General features: G+C 43.9%; 2 protein-coding genes across 5 annotated transcripts in view; one reads left to right on the forward strand and one right to left on the reverse strand.

Moving 5' to 3' along the window:
- Window positions 1–19382, reverse strand: part of FTO (FTO alpha-ketoglutarate dependent dioxygenase) — a 311141-nt gene extending 291759 nt beyond the window's left edge. For both annotated transcript variants that reach the window (XM_045819071.1, XM_045819070.1), the window contains exon 1: window positions 19295–19382. In XM_045819071.1, the coding sequence (XP_045675027.1) occupies window positions 19295–19339 (45 nt within the window). In that variant the 5' untranslated portion in view covers window positions 19340–19382. The remainder of the gene's footprint in view (window positions 1–19294) is intronic.
- Window positions 19383–19633: 251 nt separating this feature from the next.
- RPGRIP1L (RPGRIP1 like) overlaps window positions 19634–22118 on the forward strand; it is a 90568-nt gene continuing 88083 nt past the window's right edge. For all 3 annotated transcript variants that reach the window (XM_045818981.1, XM_045818979.1, XM_045818980.1), the window contains exon 1: window positions 19634–19701. The gene's annotated coding sequence lies outside the window, so the exon portion shown is untranslated. The remainder of the gene's footprint in view (window positions 19702–22118) is intronic.

Genomic DNA, 22118 nt, shown 5'->3' on the forward strand with positions numbered 1-22118 from the left:
TTTCTTCTATCTTCTTCAATAAATGTCTTTATTTTTCATATTGCATGGCTGGATACTTTCTGGATAGACCCCTTTATATTTATCTCACACACACACACACACACACACACACACACACACACACAAGGTTCAGCAAGATTATAAAAAATATTCGTTGCTGGATTCAGTCTAATTAGTGACTCCAGCTGGTTCAGCGCTCCACGGATTAGCAGGGGTGAGCAGGCAAGACTCCCACAAGTAGGATGAGGGCTGGAGAGCATGGCCTCGACACCGTGTCCTGGCATTTGCTCCAGGAGCTGATAGCAGCCCGGGGTCCCGTCCTTAGCCCTGGACCAAGGTGGCTCTCCCTCTTCTCGTCATGTGCCTTTTTGTCAGGTCCTCAAGGATGTAAGGATACAGCATCTGACTTTATTTTTCTCCTGTGAATGAAAGCAAAAGCCTACATGCTTAGAGCTTAAATAACCTAAGAAACTACTACATGCTCACGGCGGTGGGGGGGCGGGGGATAAAGCCCATTAGAGGGGTTGCTCTTCTCCACGTCTGGTTCTGTGTGACCAGATGCCCCACGGAAGGCCCTCGGTGTCTGCGACCGCTGGTCTGGAAGTGTGAGCGCACGCAGGCGGGCGGCCCCGAGTCCCCCTTCCAGCTGCACAAAAGCCAGACACACTCATTTTACCACATTCATTGTGCACCGCGGCGTTCAGTGCCAGGGGTGCCCGTTGCCTCCAGGTCATGAAATAATACTAAAAACTTTATAATCACTCATTGATTTAGTTTTCAGCATACTATATCATTTGAATCCAATGGGAGCATAAAGAGCTATTTGTGAGGTCAGCCACGGTACGGACAGATGCTGACATGCTATTGATGGCGAGCTGGAAAGAAATTGCTAAATACAGCAGATCAATACCTCGTTTCACCGTTACAGCCTTCTGCGGACATAAAATATATATCTTTACAGCTACAAAAATAATAATAATGAAAGTGGGAGATAAATGCTTCCCTCAAGGTAAACTATTTGATTAGCTGAGGGCAAAGGTGACAGCGGCAGTTACACTAAAGTAACTTTATAGTCTTAAATAAAAACGGGAGGAAGAGCAGCAGATGAAACGGCAGAATGAATCGGGAGACTGCGGCGGTTCGGATATAACTCTTCTAAATCGCATCGGAGCAGGTAAAGGATCCCCGAAATCGGAGATTGTCTTGCGGCCCGCAAGCGTGGCTGCCTGAGGTCCACTCTGCCAGACAGTATCAGACCAAAACAGTTCTAAACACAAACGTTCACTCTCGGCGGTGGGGAGCAAATCAAGAGCTGAAGATAAAGAAATGCTCTGTAAGGAAAACAACAACCCAGCTTTCAGTCTCTATAGGCCTGCGTTTGACCACAAATATTAAGAGTCAAGCACATCTAGCCCTGATTGGTGTGGCTCAGTCCTCTGGGCTCTATCCTGCAAAGCAAAAGGTCCCTGGTTTGATTCCCAGCCAGCGCACACAAGCCTGAGCTGCGGGTTTGGTCCGGGTCAGGGTGCATACAAGAGGCCACCAGTCAGTGTTTCTCTCCCTCTCTTTCTCCCTCCCGTCCTCTCTCTCTAAAAATAAATAAATAAACAACATCTATTTTTTTTAAAGAGTCAACCATATCTTTAGCACCTTGCTAGAGGTATGAAATAAATTTATCACATGGTTCTTGGCCAGAGGGAGCTCATAATCTCCCTAGAGAAAAGACAATGACATTAAATAGCTGTCAGCTGCGATAAAATGCCAGATCTAATATGACCAAATGGCGAAGACGTACTTACCACACATGAGCAAGTGTCCCATGCACATGCTCTCTGCTGTTGCCACATGTTTTGTCAGAAGAAGTAAGGTCAGTAACCAAAGAGGTAAAAGCAATAATCCTGAAAAGCTTCATGAAAGAGAAGGGACTTGAGACAATTCCTCAGGGATCAGTGAATCTAATATGATATCACCAAATTAGTTTTCATTTCTTTGAGATGAAACTATGTTTGTAAACCCCATAGTTTCAGCTTAAAAAAAGAAAAACAACCTACAATTTACCCACCAATGATCTAAGATATACAGCCCCATAGAAGTCTTTAAAAGCAGCTTGAAGGGTATCTTTGTTTTCAAACAGTCGTGCCTACTTTTTCCAGCTGCAATGAACTGTTTTAAAAAATGGGGGTGGGGGCTAGGTGGAGGGGGCAATGGCAGGGAAAGTGGGGGACATCTATAATGGTGTCAACAGGAAAAGGGGGGTGGCACTCACATGCTCCGTGAGGAGCCACAACAGTGAAATGTCAGTGGCTATATGATGTCCTTCAGTGACTGCTGTTCTAAAGGAGAATATTTAATAATTACACAGAAAAATACTATCGCTCTGCATTTGGATGGTGTCCAGCAATTTAAACACATCCTGATAAACTAAGACTGACTCATCAGAGGATACTCGTCTCTCCAAGGGATATGGGAAACCTTAAGTAATGTACACAGTATCACTTTTCCACAGCAATAGACAAAGTAAGTTAAAAATAAAAATAAACCAGCCCTGGCTGGTGTGGCTCAGTGGATGGAGCGCTGGCCTGTGAATCAAAGGGTTGCCGGTTCGATTCCCAGTCAGGGCACCTGCCTAGGTTGCAGGCCAGGTCCTCAATAGGAGGCATAGGAGAGGCAACCACACATTGACGATTTCTCCCACTCTTTCTCCCACCCCTGCCCTCTCTAAAATAAATAAGTAAACTCTTGTAAAAAATAAATAAACCTCAGTGCAAGGGAAACGATGAAATTGCAGTGTAACTGTAACTGAAAGAGAGGAGATATCCATGTATTTCTTTTTCCTCCAAATATGCACTTTTTAAAAAGACTGCTCTGAGACTCATGAAAATGGAAAACAATTTTTATGCATTTTATAATTTGTTATCAATTTATGAAAATTATACTAGCTCTTTAGTCTGTGTTTCGGGAAGGGACTCTGTCTGTCTCCAGCTTTTCTTCCGCCAAGGAAATGGGAGTGGACCGAAAGGGTCTCGTCCTCCAGCCCTGCACACCCCTCTCCTAACTGGGCGTGGGGGCACCTTTCCAGGTTTCCCCAAGTGAACGAGGAGATTTTTTTTTAAACAGTGAACTAGAAATTCCGTGGTTGGGCCCAGGGCTCCTAGGTCTCGGGATACTTAAGGATCGATCACTCGGGAATGAGCATTTGAAAAGTGAGTTTCAGAGAACGTTCAACCAACAAATATGCACTGTCTATCTGTCACCAAAATTCTGGGCTAGATATTTCAGAGGACACAAGATATACATATAGATCTATAAGTATATATTTTAACAGTTTCTGATTGTTTCTATATTGGGGAATAGGACTGGTGGAGCGGTAGATGGGACAATAGTAAAAGCCTTCTATTGCATATACTTATATCTACTTGTATGTAACATGTTTATTTTTCACAATTCTTTTACGTTCACTCTCTCTTGATATCTCAGATGAAGCAGAGAGGGGAGTGGATGATCACCCCCACTTTATAGCTGAAGAAGCAAGACAGGCATGGAGGGACAAGTATCAGAGAAGACCTAGTTGGTGGCAGATACAGTCCCAGAAGTTCAGCCTCTGAACTACAGCAAAGTGCTCCTTCCCTGCAGCCGATGCTAGTTCTACTGAAGAGCCCTAGCAACAAACAAACAACACAAAAACAAAACACACTCCTGGAAATGAAGGACAAACTGATGGTGGCCAGAGGGGTGGAGGCATGGGTGAAAAGGTGAAGGGGACTATAGCCAGTAACAGTGAGACAGCTTTGCATGGTGACAGACGGTTCCTAGACGTCGTGTGCTGATGGCACGGCACAACATATAAACGTCGGAACGCCATGTTGCACACTGAAACTAATAAAATACTGTACGTGACCTACACTTTGATAATAATCTTTAAAGGAGGGTGGATCTACACAGCAGAGTGAAAACTTTGGACTTGGTTAATCCCTGGGTGGGACGGGTGGGTGGGCGGGATCGATATTCATTCAAGAAAAATTGTTTCATGCCCATTGTGTTCAAGACTCTGTATGGACTGGAGTATAAAGATAAATAGTCTGTGTGACTCAGGAGGGGAGAAAGACATTAACCAAAAGCCACTGCAATACCGAGTGGTAAGCCCTACAAACGCAGGCACAAATTGCTATAGGGACACAGAAGATAAATTATTTGTAAGAGTTTGCAATGCTTTCCGTACTTAGAAAGAACAGAAATAAATGAACTAAATATTCATCTCAGGAATTTAGTAAAATAAAAGCAGAAGAAGTTTAAGCTCAACAAAAGGAAACAATAAAAACAAAAGTAGAAACCAATGAGTCAGCATAAACGAATGTGACAGCTGGGTTTTTTTAAATGAATGCACAGACCACACAGGCAAATATAATCCACTCTTGAATAGAACACATGAACACAGAAAGCTCTAATTAGAAAGGAGGTGTAAAAGGTGAATGTGGGAGTTTTCAAATTATAAAACTCTATCTTAGTAAAGCAGAGAATATTACGTTCAACACCACGCCAATGAATTTGAAACCTCGACTTCTGAGAAAACTTCATAACCAAAATTTACTCAAGAGGAAGAAGACTAAATAAAACAATAGCTACAAAAGAGAAAAACCATCTTCCCCAACATCACACGAAGGGTTTTTACAGGGAATTTAGTTCAAACTTCCAAGGGACAAATAATTACGGTGCTCTGAAAACGGCTCTCGCTTACAGGAGGAAAATGATGCCATTCGTTTTATGACACAGGCTCAATTAGGATACCAAAGCTTGTCAGATGAGCACAAAAAGAAATGTTTGTCAATATGTAACAGGGTGCAGCCAAGAGGGGGGACCCCAAATAGGAATTTGGAATGGAATCCAGAACTCAGGGTATCCAGAAAATATTAGGATGTCTATTCTAATATTTTAGAATATTAGAATATTCACCACCCCGCCCCCACAGGTGTGGGTTGAGGGAAGGGACACATGGAGCAGGGCCATTGAGAGCTGTTTTGCATAGCAACAGCTTTGCAGCTAACCTCTGGGGTGGTCATTTAACACATCTATAACTTTTAACTGGTGGCATAGATATGTTACATAGCTATGGCCATGCTCTGAACCAGGGGAATGGAAGTAACTCCCCCGCCCCACCCCAAGACGTAACTGGGGGGCAGGTCCCCTGAGTTACAGCACCTACGTGGGAGCTTGGAGAAGACTGGCTCCATGATACAGGGGCCACACCTGCCCAGACTCATGATGGCAGCCCAGTAAAGGGGGAAGGATAGGAGAGTGCTAGCAGGTGTAACTGATTGTGGGAGGAGTCGGAAATAGGGCTGCAGAGGAAGACTGGCGCGGGGATTTAAACCCAGACACAGCAGCCATTGGGAGGGAGAAGTACTCGGCTTTGGCTGAGTGGAGACTCCCACAGCCATTGTGCAGAGAGGACCACGTGGCTTTGCCAGAGTGGGGACCCCCACAGCTTCAGAAGGGGAAACCACCACGTGGCTTTAGCAGAGATCCTGGCAACACAGCTGATGGTGCCGGGAACCGAGGGAGGCCTACCAGCCGAGACAGATTACTGGGAAGAACCGGGGGCTGCCTGAGCCACAGACTTCTATTTCTTTTCCTGAGATACAGCACCCCAGACTGGGCAAAGGGGGAAGGAAGGACTGTGTGTCTGTGGGTGTTTTAAGGGTCTTTGGGATTTTGATGGAGACATTAGGTCACTACTTTAAGTCTGTACAGCATTAAATAAACATTTCCTTTCCTTTTCATGAATCTCTGGCATTGAGAGACGTCTTTTCTCTGGAGGTGGACATACTGAACCAGGAGGGTTCCTTTCGGTGGTAGTAGTATATCGCCCTTAGTTCCCCCCTTGTTGTTCTGTAATAAGTATTTTCACCCATTGTACCTCCCTGTACTGTTGGCTTATCCTCACCAGCCCAAAGAGCTTCATTAAGTCACCAACCATAGCTGGAATTGCGACCAGAGCACGTATGCGAAACACAGCTCACTGGAGAGGCAGGTCCACCCCCTGGGGGCCCCGCCCTGCAGCCTCTCTGACGATCACGGCTACAGGTCCACCTCGCTTTCCCACCCCACCTGCGCCAAGGCTGGATGCGGCGCTCCGTTAAAGGGCCGATGCAATGTGACTGAACAGGATGTATCCCAAGGAATCAATGTCAGAAAATACATTAATAGATTATATCCTACCAGTGGGAGTAAAGACACAACCCTCTAAGTATATGTCAAAAATAGTCAATAAAAATTCAACCTCAGCCTCTAGGGAAAAACGTAAACTAAGAATCAAAAATCATTGCCAACAACTATCGTCCTGAATACTCGAATCCCCGAGTGTGACTATTAAAGACGTGACTATCTGCCGTCACCACTGGAGAGTCTAGACACGTGACACGGCAGCAGGGAGAAGGGGAGGGGACAACGTAATTACTGAAAAAGACCCTATTACACCTGCAAATGATTGAATTATCCACCTAACACACACCCAGAAAACCCAAGAAAATCTACCAAGAAGTGTTAGAATGCTAATGATGCATTCTATAGTGTGGCCAATTACAAAAACAATATATACACAAAGTGTTCCCCTGTACCACTTAAAAAATATAATTTAACAATATCCCACTTTCAATAGTAAGTATGTAAGATACCCAAAAATAAACCCAAAAGGTGATAAATAGCACCTAACTGAATAAAAGTACAACATTTTCCAAAGGTCATAAAAGAAAGCTTAAATAAATGTGCAAAACATTATTGAATGAGAAAAATTATTTACCATAAATACTTCAGTTCTTTCCTAATTAAGTTATAAATGTAGTGCAATAACAACTAAAACACCAAAGGGTTGGTGGAATATACAGGAGACCTTGAAAAAACATTTTTTTAAGTTTATCTGGAAAAAATGTTAAGTTGTCTTCTCAATGAAAGAGAAAAACCAAAAACTTAAAGAAAAAAAAATCATGAGGCTTATATTTCCAGACACTGGAAGGTATCATAAAGCTCTGATAATTAGAATGGTGTGTCAAGAATAACAGATGAAACAAAAGAAAGAGAATAAAAAGCAGATGTGAGTATTCTGGCATTCAAATTAGTCAACACAGTGGGAAAACTGGTTAACCATTGGGAAGAAAAACACAGATAACTCCTCCATATCACACACCAACTAAATTCCAAATGCATTAAAGAGTTACAGGAAAAAAATTAAAACATAAAATAACTGGAACATATAGGTGGGAAAACTTCCCCCATGTGTACATAAAGGAAAACGTCTGAATAACAAAAATACAAAAGGAAAAGACAAGCAATAAACAAACTAGGAAAAATAGTTCCATCGCACAATTAACAAATAATAATATTCCTAATCTATGACGTGTTCTCTTACAAATCAACAAGAAAAGATACACATACATTAGCAAAATGAACAAAGGCTATATAACAAATCAATCACAGTAGAATTACATTTGGCCAAGAAACACCATAGGAGGAAATTTAACCATATACCTAGAAATGAAGAAAATACAAATTCGTTCAACGATGAGCTCCTACTTCATCTCTTCCACCCCGACAAATGTTTTTTATGTTACGATGACTCCCAGGGCGGAAGAGGATGCACCGGATAGGCACCCTGCCTGTCACAGAGGAGGGTGGCACCAACTCCCTGGGTGGCATCTGACAACACAAACCAAAGATCTTTACGAATGTTAATCCAACAATTCTCCTTCTTTGAATTGACCTGGTGGAAAGTACCAGAGATTGTGCACAGAGATTTATGTGCAAGAATGGTCACTGAAGGGTAATTTGTAACAACACGGAAAAAAAAAAAACTATATGATGAAATACTATATAATTGTAACAACATGAAAAAATAGTCACAATAAAGACCCAGGAACAAAATAGATACATTATGATTCCAATTGTTTAAAATATATCCTATATAAATACGTGTCAAATACCATATTTTTCGGACTATAAGACACACTTTTCCCCCCAAATTTGGGAGGAAAATGGGGGTACATCTTATAGTCTGAATGTGGCTTACCTAGCTCACTGGGCGGGGGGTTGGCAGTGGAGCAGGGTCACAGGTTATTAAATATTTTACCACATTTTTTTATTCAAATTTTTTTTTCTTATTTTCCTCCTCTAAAACCTAGGTGCGTCTTATGGTCAGGTGAGTCTTATAGTCCTAAAAATGTTATATTTTAGATGAAGTTGGGATCATACTGTATACATTATGCACTTAACAGGCATAATAATAATACTCTAAGAAATATACCAGTAGGTATACTAGGTAACACAGTGATTACCCCTGGGGGATTATAGGAGACTGTTTTTCTTCCTGCTTGGTACTTATCTGCATTTTTAAATTTTTCTAAAATAGCAAATTATTATGGAATCAGAAAAAAATTGTTTAAATAAGCTGGCAACTATCCTCATACTTAATACTAGAATATTGCTTAATACTCTCAATACTAGAGTAATTCCTAATGCTATCATTAACACACGTGATACTAGAATACTGATATATGCACATTGCTATTCTAAATGCTTTATGTGCATTGAATCGCTTAACCCTCGCAACTATTATTATCCCCATTTTATAGAAGACTGAGGCCCGAGGACTCTAGGTGACTTGCCCGAGATCTCTCAGCCAGTAAGCGGGGAGCTTTGGGAAAACAGGTAGTACAGCTCCCACTGCCAGAACATAAACCATCAAATCAGCACTATCCCCTTCCTTCACAGCGGACTCCAGGGAGAACTACACATGCCCAAAGATGCAGTCACTGATCCAGACATTTTTAGAAATCCTTCTTCTGTCTCCAGGGGGCAGTAAACTCGTCTCCCGTGAGGGAAATAAGGAGCTTTCTTTCAAACAGCTAGGAGTCATTCACATGCTAGTCTGAAAGCGCGACTGAACAGCACGGTTCTGCTTTTGGTAATAAGGCAAGAAAAATAGAAGACCTGAGTTCACTGCCGTGCCCATTAAGTGGTATCTGCTCCCAGGAACTACATTCACACGTGGATTTTTTTTAAAGATTTTATTTATTTATTTTTTAGAGAGGGAAGGAAGGAGAAAGAGAGAGAGAGAGAGAGAGAGAGAGAAACATCAATGTGCAGTTGCTGCGGGTCATGGCCTGCAACCCAGTCATGTACCATGACTGGGAATCGAACCTGCGACACTTTGGTTCAAAGCCCGAGCTCAATCCACTGAGCTACGCCAGCCAGGGCCACAAGTGGATTTTAACACTTACCATACTGCGTTCCTGTAATTATTCATTTGCATGCCTGTCTTCCTACTGAGCTGAGGTCCTCAAGGGCAAAGACTGTATCTTATTCATCCTTGAGTCTGCAGCCCCTACCTCCATTTCTGGCTTACAGAGAGGGCTCACTATGTCTGAATGAACTGTACGGAGAATTCCACACGAAAGCTTTAAGCAATGACAATATATTATAATAAAAAAAACATTGCCAAATATATATATTTTGAGTCTGTGTACAAATAAATGCAGAATATAGGTGGAGACAATCATGAAGAAAAATGGACATGTTAAGGAGTCATTTCTAAAATTCTGAATATTGAGAAAGATACAACTCAGGTTTTAACAGGTCTTCTTATAACATAATAGGCAGCTGCAGTGATCTCTCATGAAACACAAGGTGGGGGGGGGCGGCGCGTAGATACGCCTCATTGTCTAAAAAGCAATCTACTGAACCAAGGATGCAGAAATAACCATAAACTTTCTGAGACAATGATGCACAAACCCATCTGCTACACAGAAGACACCAGGATGCATCCCGCCTATGGGTTCAATCGACAAAGCACAACCCGGTGCCTGAAATATAAATCAAAGAACCTTACATTCCCTGGGACTCATTGACAGTGGCTACCTGCAAATTTCTAATACGTGCAAGATGGGCCTATCTTTATTTACAGCACGAACCCCGGACTGAATGTAAAACAAGATGCTTAATAAATCCAGAGGCCCATAAAACACCAGCATAACTCAGACAGCAAGACAGACACTCACTCCTTAATTAAGTGGGTGATGTTCTGTTTAAAACAAAAAGACAACCCTTGGCTATCGCGAAGATTGAGCGCTCCGTGTTGCGAGGGAGACGCCACCCATTCTCGGGGCAGAGGCTCTAAATCATGAAAAATAAACCATCTAATAGTCTGTTTTCAATAGCTAAGTAGACAGTCAGGACGCAGACGGATCTGGATGAACACATTTTCAGTTATAACGAGTAATTTTACAGAGGATTAGTATCTTGATGGTCTGATCAATATGAGGCATGGCTGCTATTACAGATGAAGAGAAAATTGCCCCTCTGGTAATAAAGTGTGCGTGTGTTCGTTCTCCTTCATTTGCCGAGTCCATTACCGTAATGGTTCCAGCATTAACAGCTGGGGCAACTTAAGCAGCAGGGGTCTGATGAATTTAAAAGCTGGCCGCTCTGGCCACTCAGCCTTCCCTGCCTCTCGGTCTGGTCTGCGGGGGCAGCTCCGCCCGCCTGGCTGGTTCCGCGACAAGGATCATGTTTTATGAGAACAATGACGGCGATTTCCCAATTATCGTCTCATTAATAGTGTTCCCGGCCAATGCTGTGACTAAAACAAAAATCGCTCGCAGCATATTGGCTGCTGATTCGGCGGAAAAATGGCACACTGTTCCGGGCGACAGCGAGATTGACATGACGACGGGCTGCCGTCCACACGCGCGCTGTAATGTTTGAATTTGTTTGCCGGGCGCTCTTCTCAAGCAAAAAGGCAGAACATTCATGCTGACAGGGAAAAAAAATAAATAAATTCATCAGCAAAATTTTCCATCTCTGTTTTCAAAACACGGCAAACTGGGAAAGAGCGGCATGATGGATGCAGTAGAGAGAAACAGAAAATCCGTGGGCGCGGAACCTTACCCCTTTATCACGCCCCATCCACCTGAGTGAGTCAAGGTGCCACATTAGCCCACTTGATATTATTATTATCATCATCATCATCATTATTATTATTATTACTGGAGAAATGCTGGCTCTTGAGGCCCAGCCTTGGACGGTCCACCACTAAATGCAGGTGCCAAAGGGCAGACTTAAGGCTCGCGCAGAAATCAGAGCTCTAAGTCCTCCCGCCACAAACAGTTATGAAAACACTCGTGTGCTGGCGACCGATGCCCTCCTCAGACCAGAGGCAACACGAGTGGGTCCTTCAGAGTGAGTTTTCTCCTCGGTTGCTACCCGCTGTAAAGGTCGCAGCTGCCACTTATCCGCTCGGCGGTTCTTGACCTAAAGGAAGGCATCCCCGCTTTGCCCAAAACTACAGAGCAAATAACTGATGGGCGTGGCCACCCGACAGAGGCTTGTAGCAGAAACAAAGATGCAAGCCAACAGCACCGACACAGGGTTCACCTCTCATACACATGCTGGTCTTGTCCAGAAACACTGTGTCAAGGACAAATGTTCAGAGTCAAGTGCCTGCCAACACAGATCTCAACCTGCACAGCCCGCCCTGACCCAACCCAGCAGTCCCCAAGGTTCCTCCCAGCTCACACTGGAAAATCACCTGGTGGGAAAAAGTTGTAAAATAATACCAAGTCAGTTTATGTCAGAGAAAGTTCAAGTGAATGGCGTTTAACAGAACTCTGAATTCTCCTCTACACAGTGCCTTCATTTAAGGTTCCAAAAGTACCATGCCAACTACAAAGTTCTCTTCTAGAAGTCACAAAGTCACTTTAAATATAAAAGCTACCGTAATAAGCTAACCACAACAAAACAAACTAAGCCCGGAGGAGCAAACTAGCATTTTAAGTTTGAAAGAGAAGAGTGGAAAACAATTGTTGGCAGTTGCCAGAGCCTGTGCTGAAGAGTCCCGTTTCTCAAAATTAATACCCAGGTCTAAGGTACGTCAAGCAATTTACAATCATAGAGTGTTTAACCCTTTTCCATGATTTCTCTCAGGTTCTCGTTCTGTCTCTCACTCGTAGGAAACCTAACGACAAATCACAGGTGATGCTTCTGGCCAGTCACTCGTTTGATAAATATTTCTGGAATATTCACTCTGTGCCTGGCACAGTGTTCCTTTAAGCGCCAGGGACAGAACAGCGAACTACCAAACCGAAAGGACACAGGCTCTGCTCTCCTGAAGCACGCCATCCACTGAGCTCAGCCACCATAAATCCAGCCGGCAGCCGGGAGCCAGTGTGGTCCCCATGAACAGCCAGCCTGTCACAGGTAACAGATGCTGCAGACAGACCTGCAACCACATTCGATCTTTCTCCAAAAGATAAATGTCTCTCACATGTGAGACACTCGGCGAGGTCCACTGGGGAGATGGAAGGATTAACGAGACGGCAAGGCCGACTTCGACGAAGCCGATGGTTGTTTCAAGGGTCCAAGTGTTGTTACACGTGTTCTAGGAAGTGTTTAAGATGTCTTCCAAATGGCGAATTTCATTTGCAAAACCGACAAAAGGATTGTTAAGAAACAGACCGAGAAATAATAGAAAATAACAAGAATTCACTATTACTCATTAGTTTACTTCATTTTATTTTTTTAAGATTTTTTAAAATTCTATTTATTGATTTTAGAGAGAGAGGGAGAGATTTGTTGTTCCACTTACTGATGTATTCATTGGTTGCTTCTTGTATATGCCCTGACCAGGGATTGAACCTGCAGTACAGGGACGATGCTCTAACCAACTGATCTTAATTAATTTTCTTTTTTTTTTAATATTATATAAATTTACTTTTAGAGAGAAGGGCAGGGAAGGGGAAAGAGAGCAAAGAAAACGTGCAACAGAAACATCATTCGGTTGCCTCTCAAACCCCGCAACAAGGTACCTGGCCAGCAACCCAGGCACCTGCCCTGACCAGGAGTCGAACCTGCGACCTTCCAGTTCACAGGCCGGCACTCAACCCACTGAGCCACACCAGCCAGGGCAAGCTTAATATACTTTTCAATGAAGATATTTAAAGTGACTTGGAAACTACCAACAAATAAACGCTTCTCCCTAGAGAAGGCAATCAAAACCACTAATTGGTGATTCAAGCCTTACCTGTACCCTGAAAGAAAGATCAAGAAAAAGATAAACTTGGAGGGGGAGGGAAGAGTACAGTCCGTAAGGGCAAGTTTCGGTGCTTGTCAAGTCCCCTGGTCATTGGCCCACCACCCCAAATGCCTTGGATTCAGCTCCCCAAATTACCGCCAGAAGTAAATCTGGCCACTCCCATGGAACTCTCTTAAAGGGACTTCCCCTCAGCCCAGCCTGGGTGCCGGGCGGAGCCGTCAGCCGTGGCAGCTCGCCAGGGCGTCCCCGCCTGCCCTCCGCTGGACAGAGTGTCCCGCCTACAGGAGACTCCCACTTGGTGCGGATTGGAAGGGCTCCCTGGCCTGCCTCGACGGCAAAGCGCAGTGCCCTCCCAGCCTGTTTCATTCGGCACTTAGGAAGAAAGGCCAGCAGGCCAGCCCCTGTGGCCACTTGAACTGGTGTGCCACTCCTGTTTGGGGTGTAGGGTCGTTGCAGGGGCACTTTCAGTTTGAGTGCGCCCTTGGTGTCAGGGAGGCTGGGCAGGGCCTGCCTCTGGGACTCCGGACTCGGGGCCCAACCTAGGTTTAACTCTGGAGGGTCGAGAAGCACTTGCAAGGCAACCCGAGACATCTTCAGGGGACATCTCCCGGCGGGCTGCCTGGCATCAGGAAACCCTGGGTCACTGACAGCGTCTTCAGTGAGCCAGAGGTTATGGAATCGGTGTCCCCACCCTTGAGTTTCTGTCCCATGGTCGCCGGATTTTGTTGTATGTGTGCACGTCCGCATTTGCCGTATATGTAAATGTCCCAGCTACGGGGAAACTCAAATTTGATCCCCGAATGCAACCCCTGGAGGTGCATTCTCCAGGAGGAGACCAAGGACCCCAAAGAGACTTCCCGGTTGTCCGACTTTCTCTAAGACTTAATTGGTTTGGGGATTTCCCCATTGGGGAACAGCCTTTGAGAGGTTCTCTCGGTAACTTCGGTCACACTTGAAGTTTGCTTTGTCTTGGCGGGGGGGTCCAACCTTTTGGGCCACACCGGAAGAAGAGTTGTTTGGGGCCAACATTAAATACATACATCGTGACACATAATCACAAGGAAATCTCATAGTGTTTTAAGTAAATTTACGATTCTGTGTTGGGCCACATTCATAGCCATCCTGGGCCGCATGCCCCAGATTGAGAACCAGCTACTAGATGTGATTAATGAATAGAAACTAATGTTGTTGTTTTGTTTGTTTGTTTCTTCTGTACCTGTGTCATGGCTAAAGGAATTTTAAAACGAAGCTTTCATGTCTCTGGTTTTGTCCGTCTGTATGCGTATATGTTTGTCCACCTCCAGAAGAAAATCCTGAAATTGTTTTTTTATGGAAACAGCTCTGCTTATTTGAAATAAGCACTTAATCATTAATTCAACATCCTTTTCAGGACTACATGATCTAGGAAATAACACGAGAACTGATTTAATTGTTGTAGATCTAATCGGGTTTTACAAAAATAAGTTTATGGCTACCTCTGTTACCTACTTCTTTGGCTTTTTAATACAGAGAAACTAAAGATGTTTGGAGCTGTTAACAAAGATGTCTTATGCTGTATTAAGGAAATACATGTTTCTAAGAATTATGAAATATTTTGCCAAGAGCCTGTATTTCTAGAGGTTATAAAATTATTCACAAATTTGAGGTTTGGTTGTCACTAAAATTAAGGTTTCCAAGGGTTAAAAATTCAGAATAAAAAAAAATAGAAAAGGAGACTTTGCCTTCTATGTATTAAGCTGGCTAAAATTAAGTTGTTATGATAAGGGCTTTTTAAAATTAAGTTTCAGTATCAATAGTGTATTTACATAAAGCCAAAACTTAATGTTCTGTCTTCTGTATTATTGGTATGCTTTTAATAAGAAATTCTAAAAGAAGATACAGGTATACTCCTTACCATCAGGTCTTTAATTACTCAAGTCCATTGAATCACCTTATTAGAAAAACTAAAATGTTGTTTTAACACCTCTTTGACTTTCTGCATTCGCTGGCAACAATCTGTGATTGCCACTTTGACTAAGTGAACAACTTTAAAGTATTGTTGTCTACGACTTTACTTGGAAAATGTTTTAAAACTCTTGCTATGTCTCACAAACTCCCTAAGATTCAAAATTTAAGGAGAGTCATTTTCTTGACCTGTGACATTTTTAAGAGCTTCAAAGTTTTGCAGGATCCCTGACATACCTCCATGACTCGTTTTCTCTTGATAAAAGGGGGAAATTAAAATAAGTAGGCCTATTTGGTATGCTAAAATTACACAGGAAACATTGTCAAACATGATGTTTGATTACAATGTTTGGTTATATTTAGCATAGGATGTATATTTTTGGTAGTAGAGGGTATGGGAAATAGACATACACTCTTACTGAATGTCTTTAGATAAGGAAGAATACAAAAGACATATGTTTTTTTGGCAAAGAAAGAAATAAAAAAAATTTTCCTAGAATAAAATGACTGGAAAGATGGACAAAAACGGGAAGATCTATGTAAGTTACAGAAGGACTGTGAATATTGCAGAAGGTGTGCGTACATTACAGAAGGTTCACAGAGGAGGGATCTTAAGATGCATGTGTATGAACTCAAACCAAGGCCATTTTTAAATCTGCTGTCATTTACAGACAATTATTTTATTCTGGTGCTTTTATAAGACAAAAATGTGTGTACAAAGATGCTTCATCTTCAGAGAGATTCATGGAGAAAACTCTAAAGTACAAAACTTCAGGTACCCTTAACTAATCCGAGTATGACAAAACTTAAAGGTGTTCCCTCCTAGATGTTCATCGACTGGTGGTGTCAGTGCCAATAAAAGTACCAGATTTAGCACAAGCCAAATGGTTCAACACAGTGTCCACTAACACCTTATGGTTATTTAATATCTTCAGCTACCTGCTCTCAGGTATTGCCTCTTGATTCAGATCTCTTCTTCACACTGAACTCAACATTTTTGCTATTATAAATCTTTGTTTATTTTGCATAGCTCGATGGTATAAGGACACCCCTCTGATACAGGTTGCTCCAGGTTTTCAAACGATCTCGAAGACCTATAAAATTTCCATACGAAAAATTACAGGCATTTCAGAAGACTTTCCTTCGACGGGTATTACCATGACCTCCGCTGCAATATTAGACAGGAGAATTGCTCTTTGAAAACATTCTATCTAAGTAAGGTGGGGTTTACTCTGTTGTCGATACCTCTTGTACTTGTATAAAACACCTCTGATGAAATAAAGTTAGAACCAAACATAATCCAGGCCTTGCCCTTAAAGAAACTTGACCACAGAACCTTACTGTGTTCTGGTGTTTTTGTTCCAATGTGGCCTAAGGTTCTTAGGCAAAGAGCAGCTTGCCCTCCTATGTGGGGCATGATGTCCTGGGAATGAGCCTTTCTGCCCTCAGACACCGACAATGGCATGAAATACTCACCATAAACCACCTGATAATACAGGAACAACGATGCTTTTAATAACTGATCAGTGCCATTCTCTGATAATTAATCAGGAATGCTTTTCAAGGAAAGAGCTTGATCAAAGGAGGAAAAATAGAAATAACAATATAAATGGAGCCGCCTTTAAAATAGAGCCAGAAGCCCTGGCTGGCGAGCTCAGTGGATTGAGCATGGGCTGCGAACCAAAGTGTCGCAGGTTCGATTCCCAGTCAGGCCACATCCCTGGGTTGCAGGCCACGGCCCCCAGCAACCACACATTGATGTTTCTCTCTCTCTCTCTTTCTCCCTCCCTTCCCTCTCTAAAAATAAATAAATAAAATCTTAAAAAAAAAAATAAAATAGAGCCAGAGCTGTCATACCAGAGTAACTAACTTACATATAATGTCAAAACGAGGAATTGGCCCTGGCCAGGTAGGTCAGTTGGTTAGAGCATCGTCCCCAATATGCCAAGGTTGTGGGTTTGATCCCCAGTCAGGGCACATATAAGAATCAACCAATGAATGCATAGATAAGTGGAAAAACAAATCAATGTGTCTTTCTCTTTTCCTCTCTAAAATCAATTAAAAAAAAAAAGAAATAGGACATAATTGCTCGAGTGGTTTTAATTGTGGAGGTGATTTGGGGGTTGCTGGGAGGAGCTCAGTAAAACTGACCCTCCCCAACGTATCTTGGTTTCTCCTGTTCCTGGGATCCTCTGCACCTATAATCTTACTTCCAGTATTTGTTAGCCAATTAGGAAAAGTAACTGGTAGCTTAAATAGCAATGCTAATCTGATTTTGCCCACACCAAAAGATACTAAACTTCACCCGCAAAATCCAGGGAATTGGGTATATTTAAAAATCTGGAACTCAGGATCTCCACGAGATTAACCGAATCTCATATGGACAGGTCCTCCTTTGGTGTTATTAACAACTCATTCTTTTCTTAAACCACAAAGTGTAGCTTCCCAGATACATTGCTCTTGAGTCAAGCCTGCTTTTCTACCTAGTGAGAATAGAGAACCAGATCCCCAGTACTCCTGGGGATCCCTGTCTGATCTCAAGCCGCTGCAAGATAAGTTATGTCCTGTAAGTCTTCTCTTACAGGACATAAGAGAAGGGGAACTGTGAGGTCCCCTAACAGTTTTCTTCTACATTCTGCCTCTTTACGTACTCCTGTTCTCAGGAATCCCAGAAGCTAGGGGACCTCAAGACTTTCATTACCCAAGCAGCCAGAGAATTTCATTCCTCTAACTCAAAGACTTCCTCCATCCATGTTCAGCAGGAAGCAGTTACAGGAAAGGACCCTCAGGCCCATTCCCTCAAGAATGAGGAATAAAAAAACCTCAGAGGGGAATTCTTATACAGGACAAGGGTCTCAAGGTCTGAGCGGTTCTTACTAAATGCTATTCTTGCTAGATGATAGAATACAGCATCAGATTTTGTAGATGCAGCAGTAACAAAAGAGCTAGATAGGAACTCAATCTGATATAAAGAAGAAATCAAGTATGTAATTAACCAAATCTGGATACAAGCAATGGCTAAGCCTCCCTTCCTGGAGACAAGGTTTTGGATGTGCATCCCATTTCCTTTACTTGCTGCAAGTAAATAAAACTACCCACTGGCGACCACTTATTCTTGAACAGAACACCCCTAGGTGGGGAACCCCTTGAGTTCCGTACCAGAAAGAAGGACTTTTAAGACAGCCACAGTGGCCGATGGGCAGAGAGCAAGGAGAGTGTCATGTCCAAGGAGGCTGCAGAGGCAATTAGTGTTCAGACATTGTAGGCCACGTTGTTTTGCCCTAAAATCCTAAGAGCAACAGAAAGTCATGGAAGACTTTTAAGCAGGAAATGAACATGATTAGACTGGCATTTTTAAAAGATGACACTCCACAGTGTGAAAAAGTGGCTGGGAGGAGGGGACATAGGGGACAATGGAGTGTTAGGGTATAAAGCGTAGACCAGTAAGGAGACCATTGTAACAACCCATTAGAGATGATGATAGATTGGTCCAAGGTGGAGATGGAAAAAGAAGTGGACAGGTTCCCAATATTTTTAGACAGATAAATAGGACTCGACTTGGGGAATGAGAAAAAGGAAAACAATCAATTCTTCTGGGCCTCAAGTCTTCATCTGTGAAACAGGACTGTTGAGACTCCATCTGTATAAATATCTATCTTGCAATCTGCTGTGGTAAGAATACGAAATAATATAAATATTATGAACTTAATGCAAGCCTGACACGTAACACATGCTATTTAAAAAGTCGCTATTGCTATTACTATTACTTTTTTCATCGCATGGAATGGCAACGACTACTAGAGGCTGAACCCCAAAAGTAGATAATAGGATTGTAGTTAAATTTTCGTATCTTGCTGTGCTGAAGACTTAGAACATTATCGACGAGCCACTGAGAAAACTGTTCCAAAAAAACACATCTCATCTCAGTCCTCAGGAATCACTACCAAAGAGAAAGCACAGCTGGAATGATCAGTCATCCGCGAGTCCGGTAAACTGAGGCACAAGAGTAGCTACAGATTTACCCAAGGTATTAGGTGCAGAACAAGTAAGTGGATGTCTTCCATTTGTGTGAGCTGATCCAACAGGACTAGGCCTGCATCCTGAGCAGTAGGAATTTATAACCCCCAGTATCTCTGGCTCCCTTGCTGAGAAGGCCCTCTCATGCCTTGGCTTCAGATCTTGCGTCCACTCGCCATCCAGCCAAGTCCTTCAGGTTCCCTGCCCCTAGCTACGAGTGCAGGAAAGATCCCAGACTCCGGTGGCCCCACATACCTTAGCTTCACGTTCTCGTTCCTCGGCAGTCTGAGTCCGCTTCATGCTGCCGCTACAAACCTTCTTCGCCACTGCCAGTCTAGCAAAGTCTCCCGCTCTGGGCCCCGCCTCCTGCGTGTAGTTCTCTCGGCATCCTGCTCCCATTCACCGCTATTCTACCTCCAGAGCCTCAGGAACTACCACTCCCAGAATGCACAGCGGCGACGCCCGGAGCGCCTCGGGATTTAGGGTACTAGAATTTCCCAGGTCTGAGGAGGCAGCGAGCTGGCGGACTAGGGCCTGAGGAAAACTACATTTCCCAGGAAGCAATGGGGCCTGCCATGTTTTTCCCGTGCTTCTCTCGGCCAGCGGCGCGACACGCCGTGGCGCTATAGCAACGGGTAACTACCCGCCGGGAGAGAGTGGCGGTGAGTACCGTGGGGGAGGAGGGGGCGATGGAGGTGGTCGACTCCTTATGCGCAGCACCGCCCGGGGTCGTGGGGTCTGCTTTACGGTCTCTAGAAGTCTCTGGAGTTCTCGCGTGAAAAGTATCCCAGCAGGAGATACCCCCACATCGTCAGGCCTGAACCACAGCCCCCGCCTATTACCCCCATGCTTAGCAGCCCTTTGAAAATTTATACCAGACCTAAACCCCACCTGATGAGAGTTGACGCTAATTGCAGAGCTTCTCCAAGGCCTTCTTCAAGCAGAAGGTTATATAAACACAAATCATTTGACGTGGGTTAGGAGTTGGTTAGTACACCCTTACCCGTCCCAAGGGGCCAATTATTTATTTCTAGTGATCTGTTTATCGTCTTATTACCCTATAGCCTATTACCTGCATAAAGGCAGGGACTTTACCATTTTGGTCTGAGTGCCAGATGTCCATTTATTCATTCAAAAACCGTTCATCTTGTTGCCCACCTCGTCCAAGGCACTGTACCGAGCCAGCTGAACAGGGCAGCTGCCTAGCTCAACATGCTCGTTCCTGCTTTACTAGTGAAGACAAACTGGTAATCAGCTAGTAAACAAACAAAATCATTTCAGATAGAGATGGTTGCTATAACAGAAATAAACAGTGATGAAATTGGGAGGAAGAGGACTCTAACGTGGGATGGTCAGAGAAGTGACATTTGAGCTTGTTACACAGCAACAAGGTGGGGGGGGGCCTAGGACAATATACTGTTACCCAAAGGAACCCCCCTCCCCGGTTCATTAGGTCCGCCGCCAGAGAAAAGACATCTCAATGCCAGAGATTCGTGGAAAAGGAAAGGAAATGTTTATTTAATGCTGTACAGACAAAGTAGTGACCTAATGTCTTCATCAAAATCCCAAAGTCCCTTAAAACACCCACAGTTCTTCCTTCCCCCTTTACCCAGTCTGGGGTACCGTATCTCAGGAAAAGAAATAGAAGTCCGTGGCTCAGGCAGCCCCTGGTTCTTCCCAGTAATCCGTCTCGGCTGGTAGGCCTCCCTCGGTTCCCAGCACCATCAGCTGTGTCGCCGGGATCTCTGCTAAAGCCGGGTGGTGGTTCCCCCTTCTAAAGTTGTGAGGGTCCCCACTCTGGCAAAGCTGCGGGGTTCTCTCTTCACTGCCCCAGCCGCATGGTCCTCTCTGCACAATGGCCGCAGGAGTCCCCACTCTGGCAAAGCCTTGTAGTTCTTCCTGTCAATGGCTGCCGAGTCTGGGTTTAAATCCCCGCACCAATCCTTCTCTGCAACCCCATTTCCGACTCCTCCCACAATCAGTTACACCTGCCAGCACTCTCATATCCTTCCAGCTTTACTGGGCTGCCCTCGTGAGTCTGGGCAGGCGTTGCCCCATGTCTTGGAGCCAGTCATCTCCAAGTTCTCATGCAGGCACTGTAACTCGGGGGACCTGCCCCCCAGTTACATCTTAGGGGGCGGTTACTTCCCCTGGCTCAGAGCATGGCCACAGCTATTGAACATATCTATGTAACCAGTTAAAGGTTATAGACAGGTTAAATGACCACCCCAGAGGTTAGCTGCAAAGCTGTTGCTATGCAAAGCATCTCTCAATGGCCCTGCTCCATTTGTCCCTTCCCCCAGCTCACATCTGTTGGGGGGGTGAGGACATCTTAATATTTCCTGGCCTGAGTTCTGGACCCCATTCCAAATCCCTGTTTGGGGTCCCCCTCTTGGCTGCACCCTGTTACAAGCTGAGCCCCAAAGAATGAGGATCCAGCAGAGGCCTTGGGCAAGGCAAAAGTACCCTGGATTGGGGGGACCTAAAGGACAACAGTGTGAGCAGGGAGGGGTAGCGTGAGATGGCATTGGGGAGCCATTACAGCTTTACACAGGGTTCCTCGACCAACTTAGCATTTGGGGGCCAGGTAATTGTGATTCCTGTACCCTGCAGGGTGTTCAGCATCACCTCTGAGCTGTAGGTGCCAGTGACCCTCCCTCTTCCTGGTAGTGACAATCAAAAATATGACAAGACAGTGACCTCTTAGATGAGTGATCTTGGACAAGTTTCCTAAGCTGTGTCTCCATTACTTCACTTGTCAAGTAGGAATCAGTTGAGTAACAACCTCACAAGGATATTGTGAGATGTTTGCTTCATTCATACAAGCAGAGCACCAAGAAGAGTGCCTGGCACATTTTAGGAAGCATTCAGTAAATGTTAACACCACCATCATCATCTTTGTTATTCTCATAAAAGCTACCATAAGCCTATCATGGAAAAGTTACCTTTTTACAAGGGTCCTGTGTTGAAACTTCTTGATAATTTAGTTCCTGTGATTGACCTTTTCTGTAGCACAGTTTCCAGAAGAACTAGATGACCACCCGGGCATGTATCTGTTAGCTATTTATGTCCCGGCAAA

The sequence above is a fragment of the Phyllostomus hastatus genome, unplaced genomic scaffold, assembly GCF_019186645.2.
Source record: "Phyllostomus hastatus isolate PE091 unplaced genomic scaffold, TTU_PhHast_1.1 phas_scaffold_345, whole genome shotgun sequence".
Lineage (NCBI taxonomy): Eukaryota > Metazoa > Chordata > Mammalia > Chiroptera > Phyllostomidae > Phyllostomus > Phyllostomus hastatus.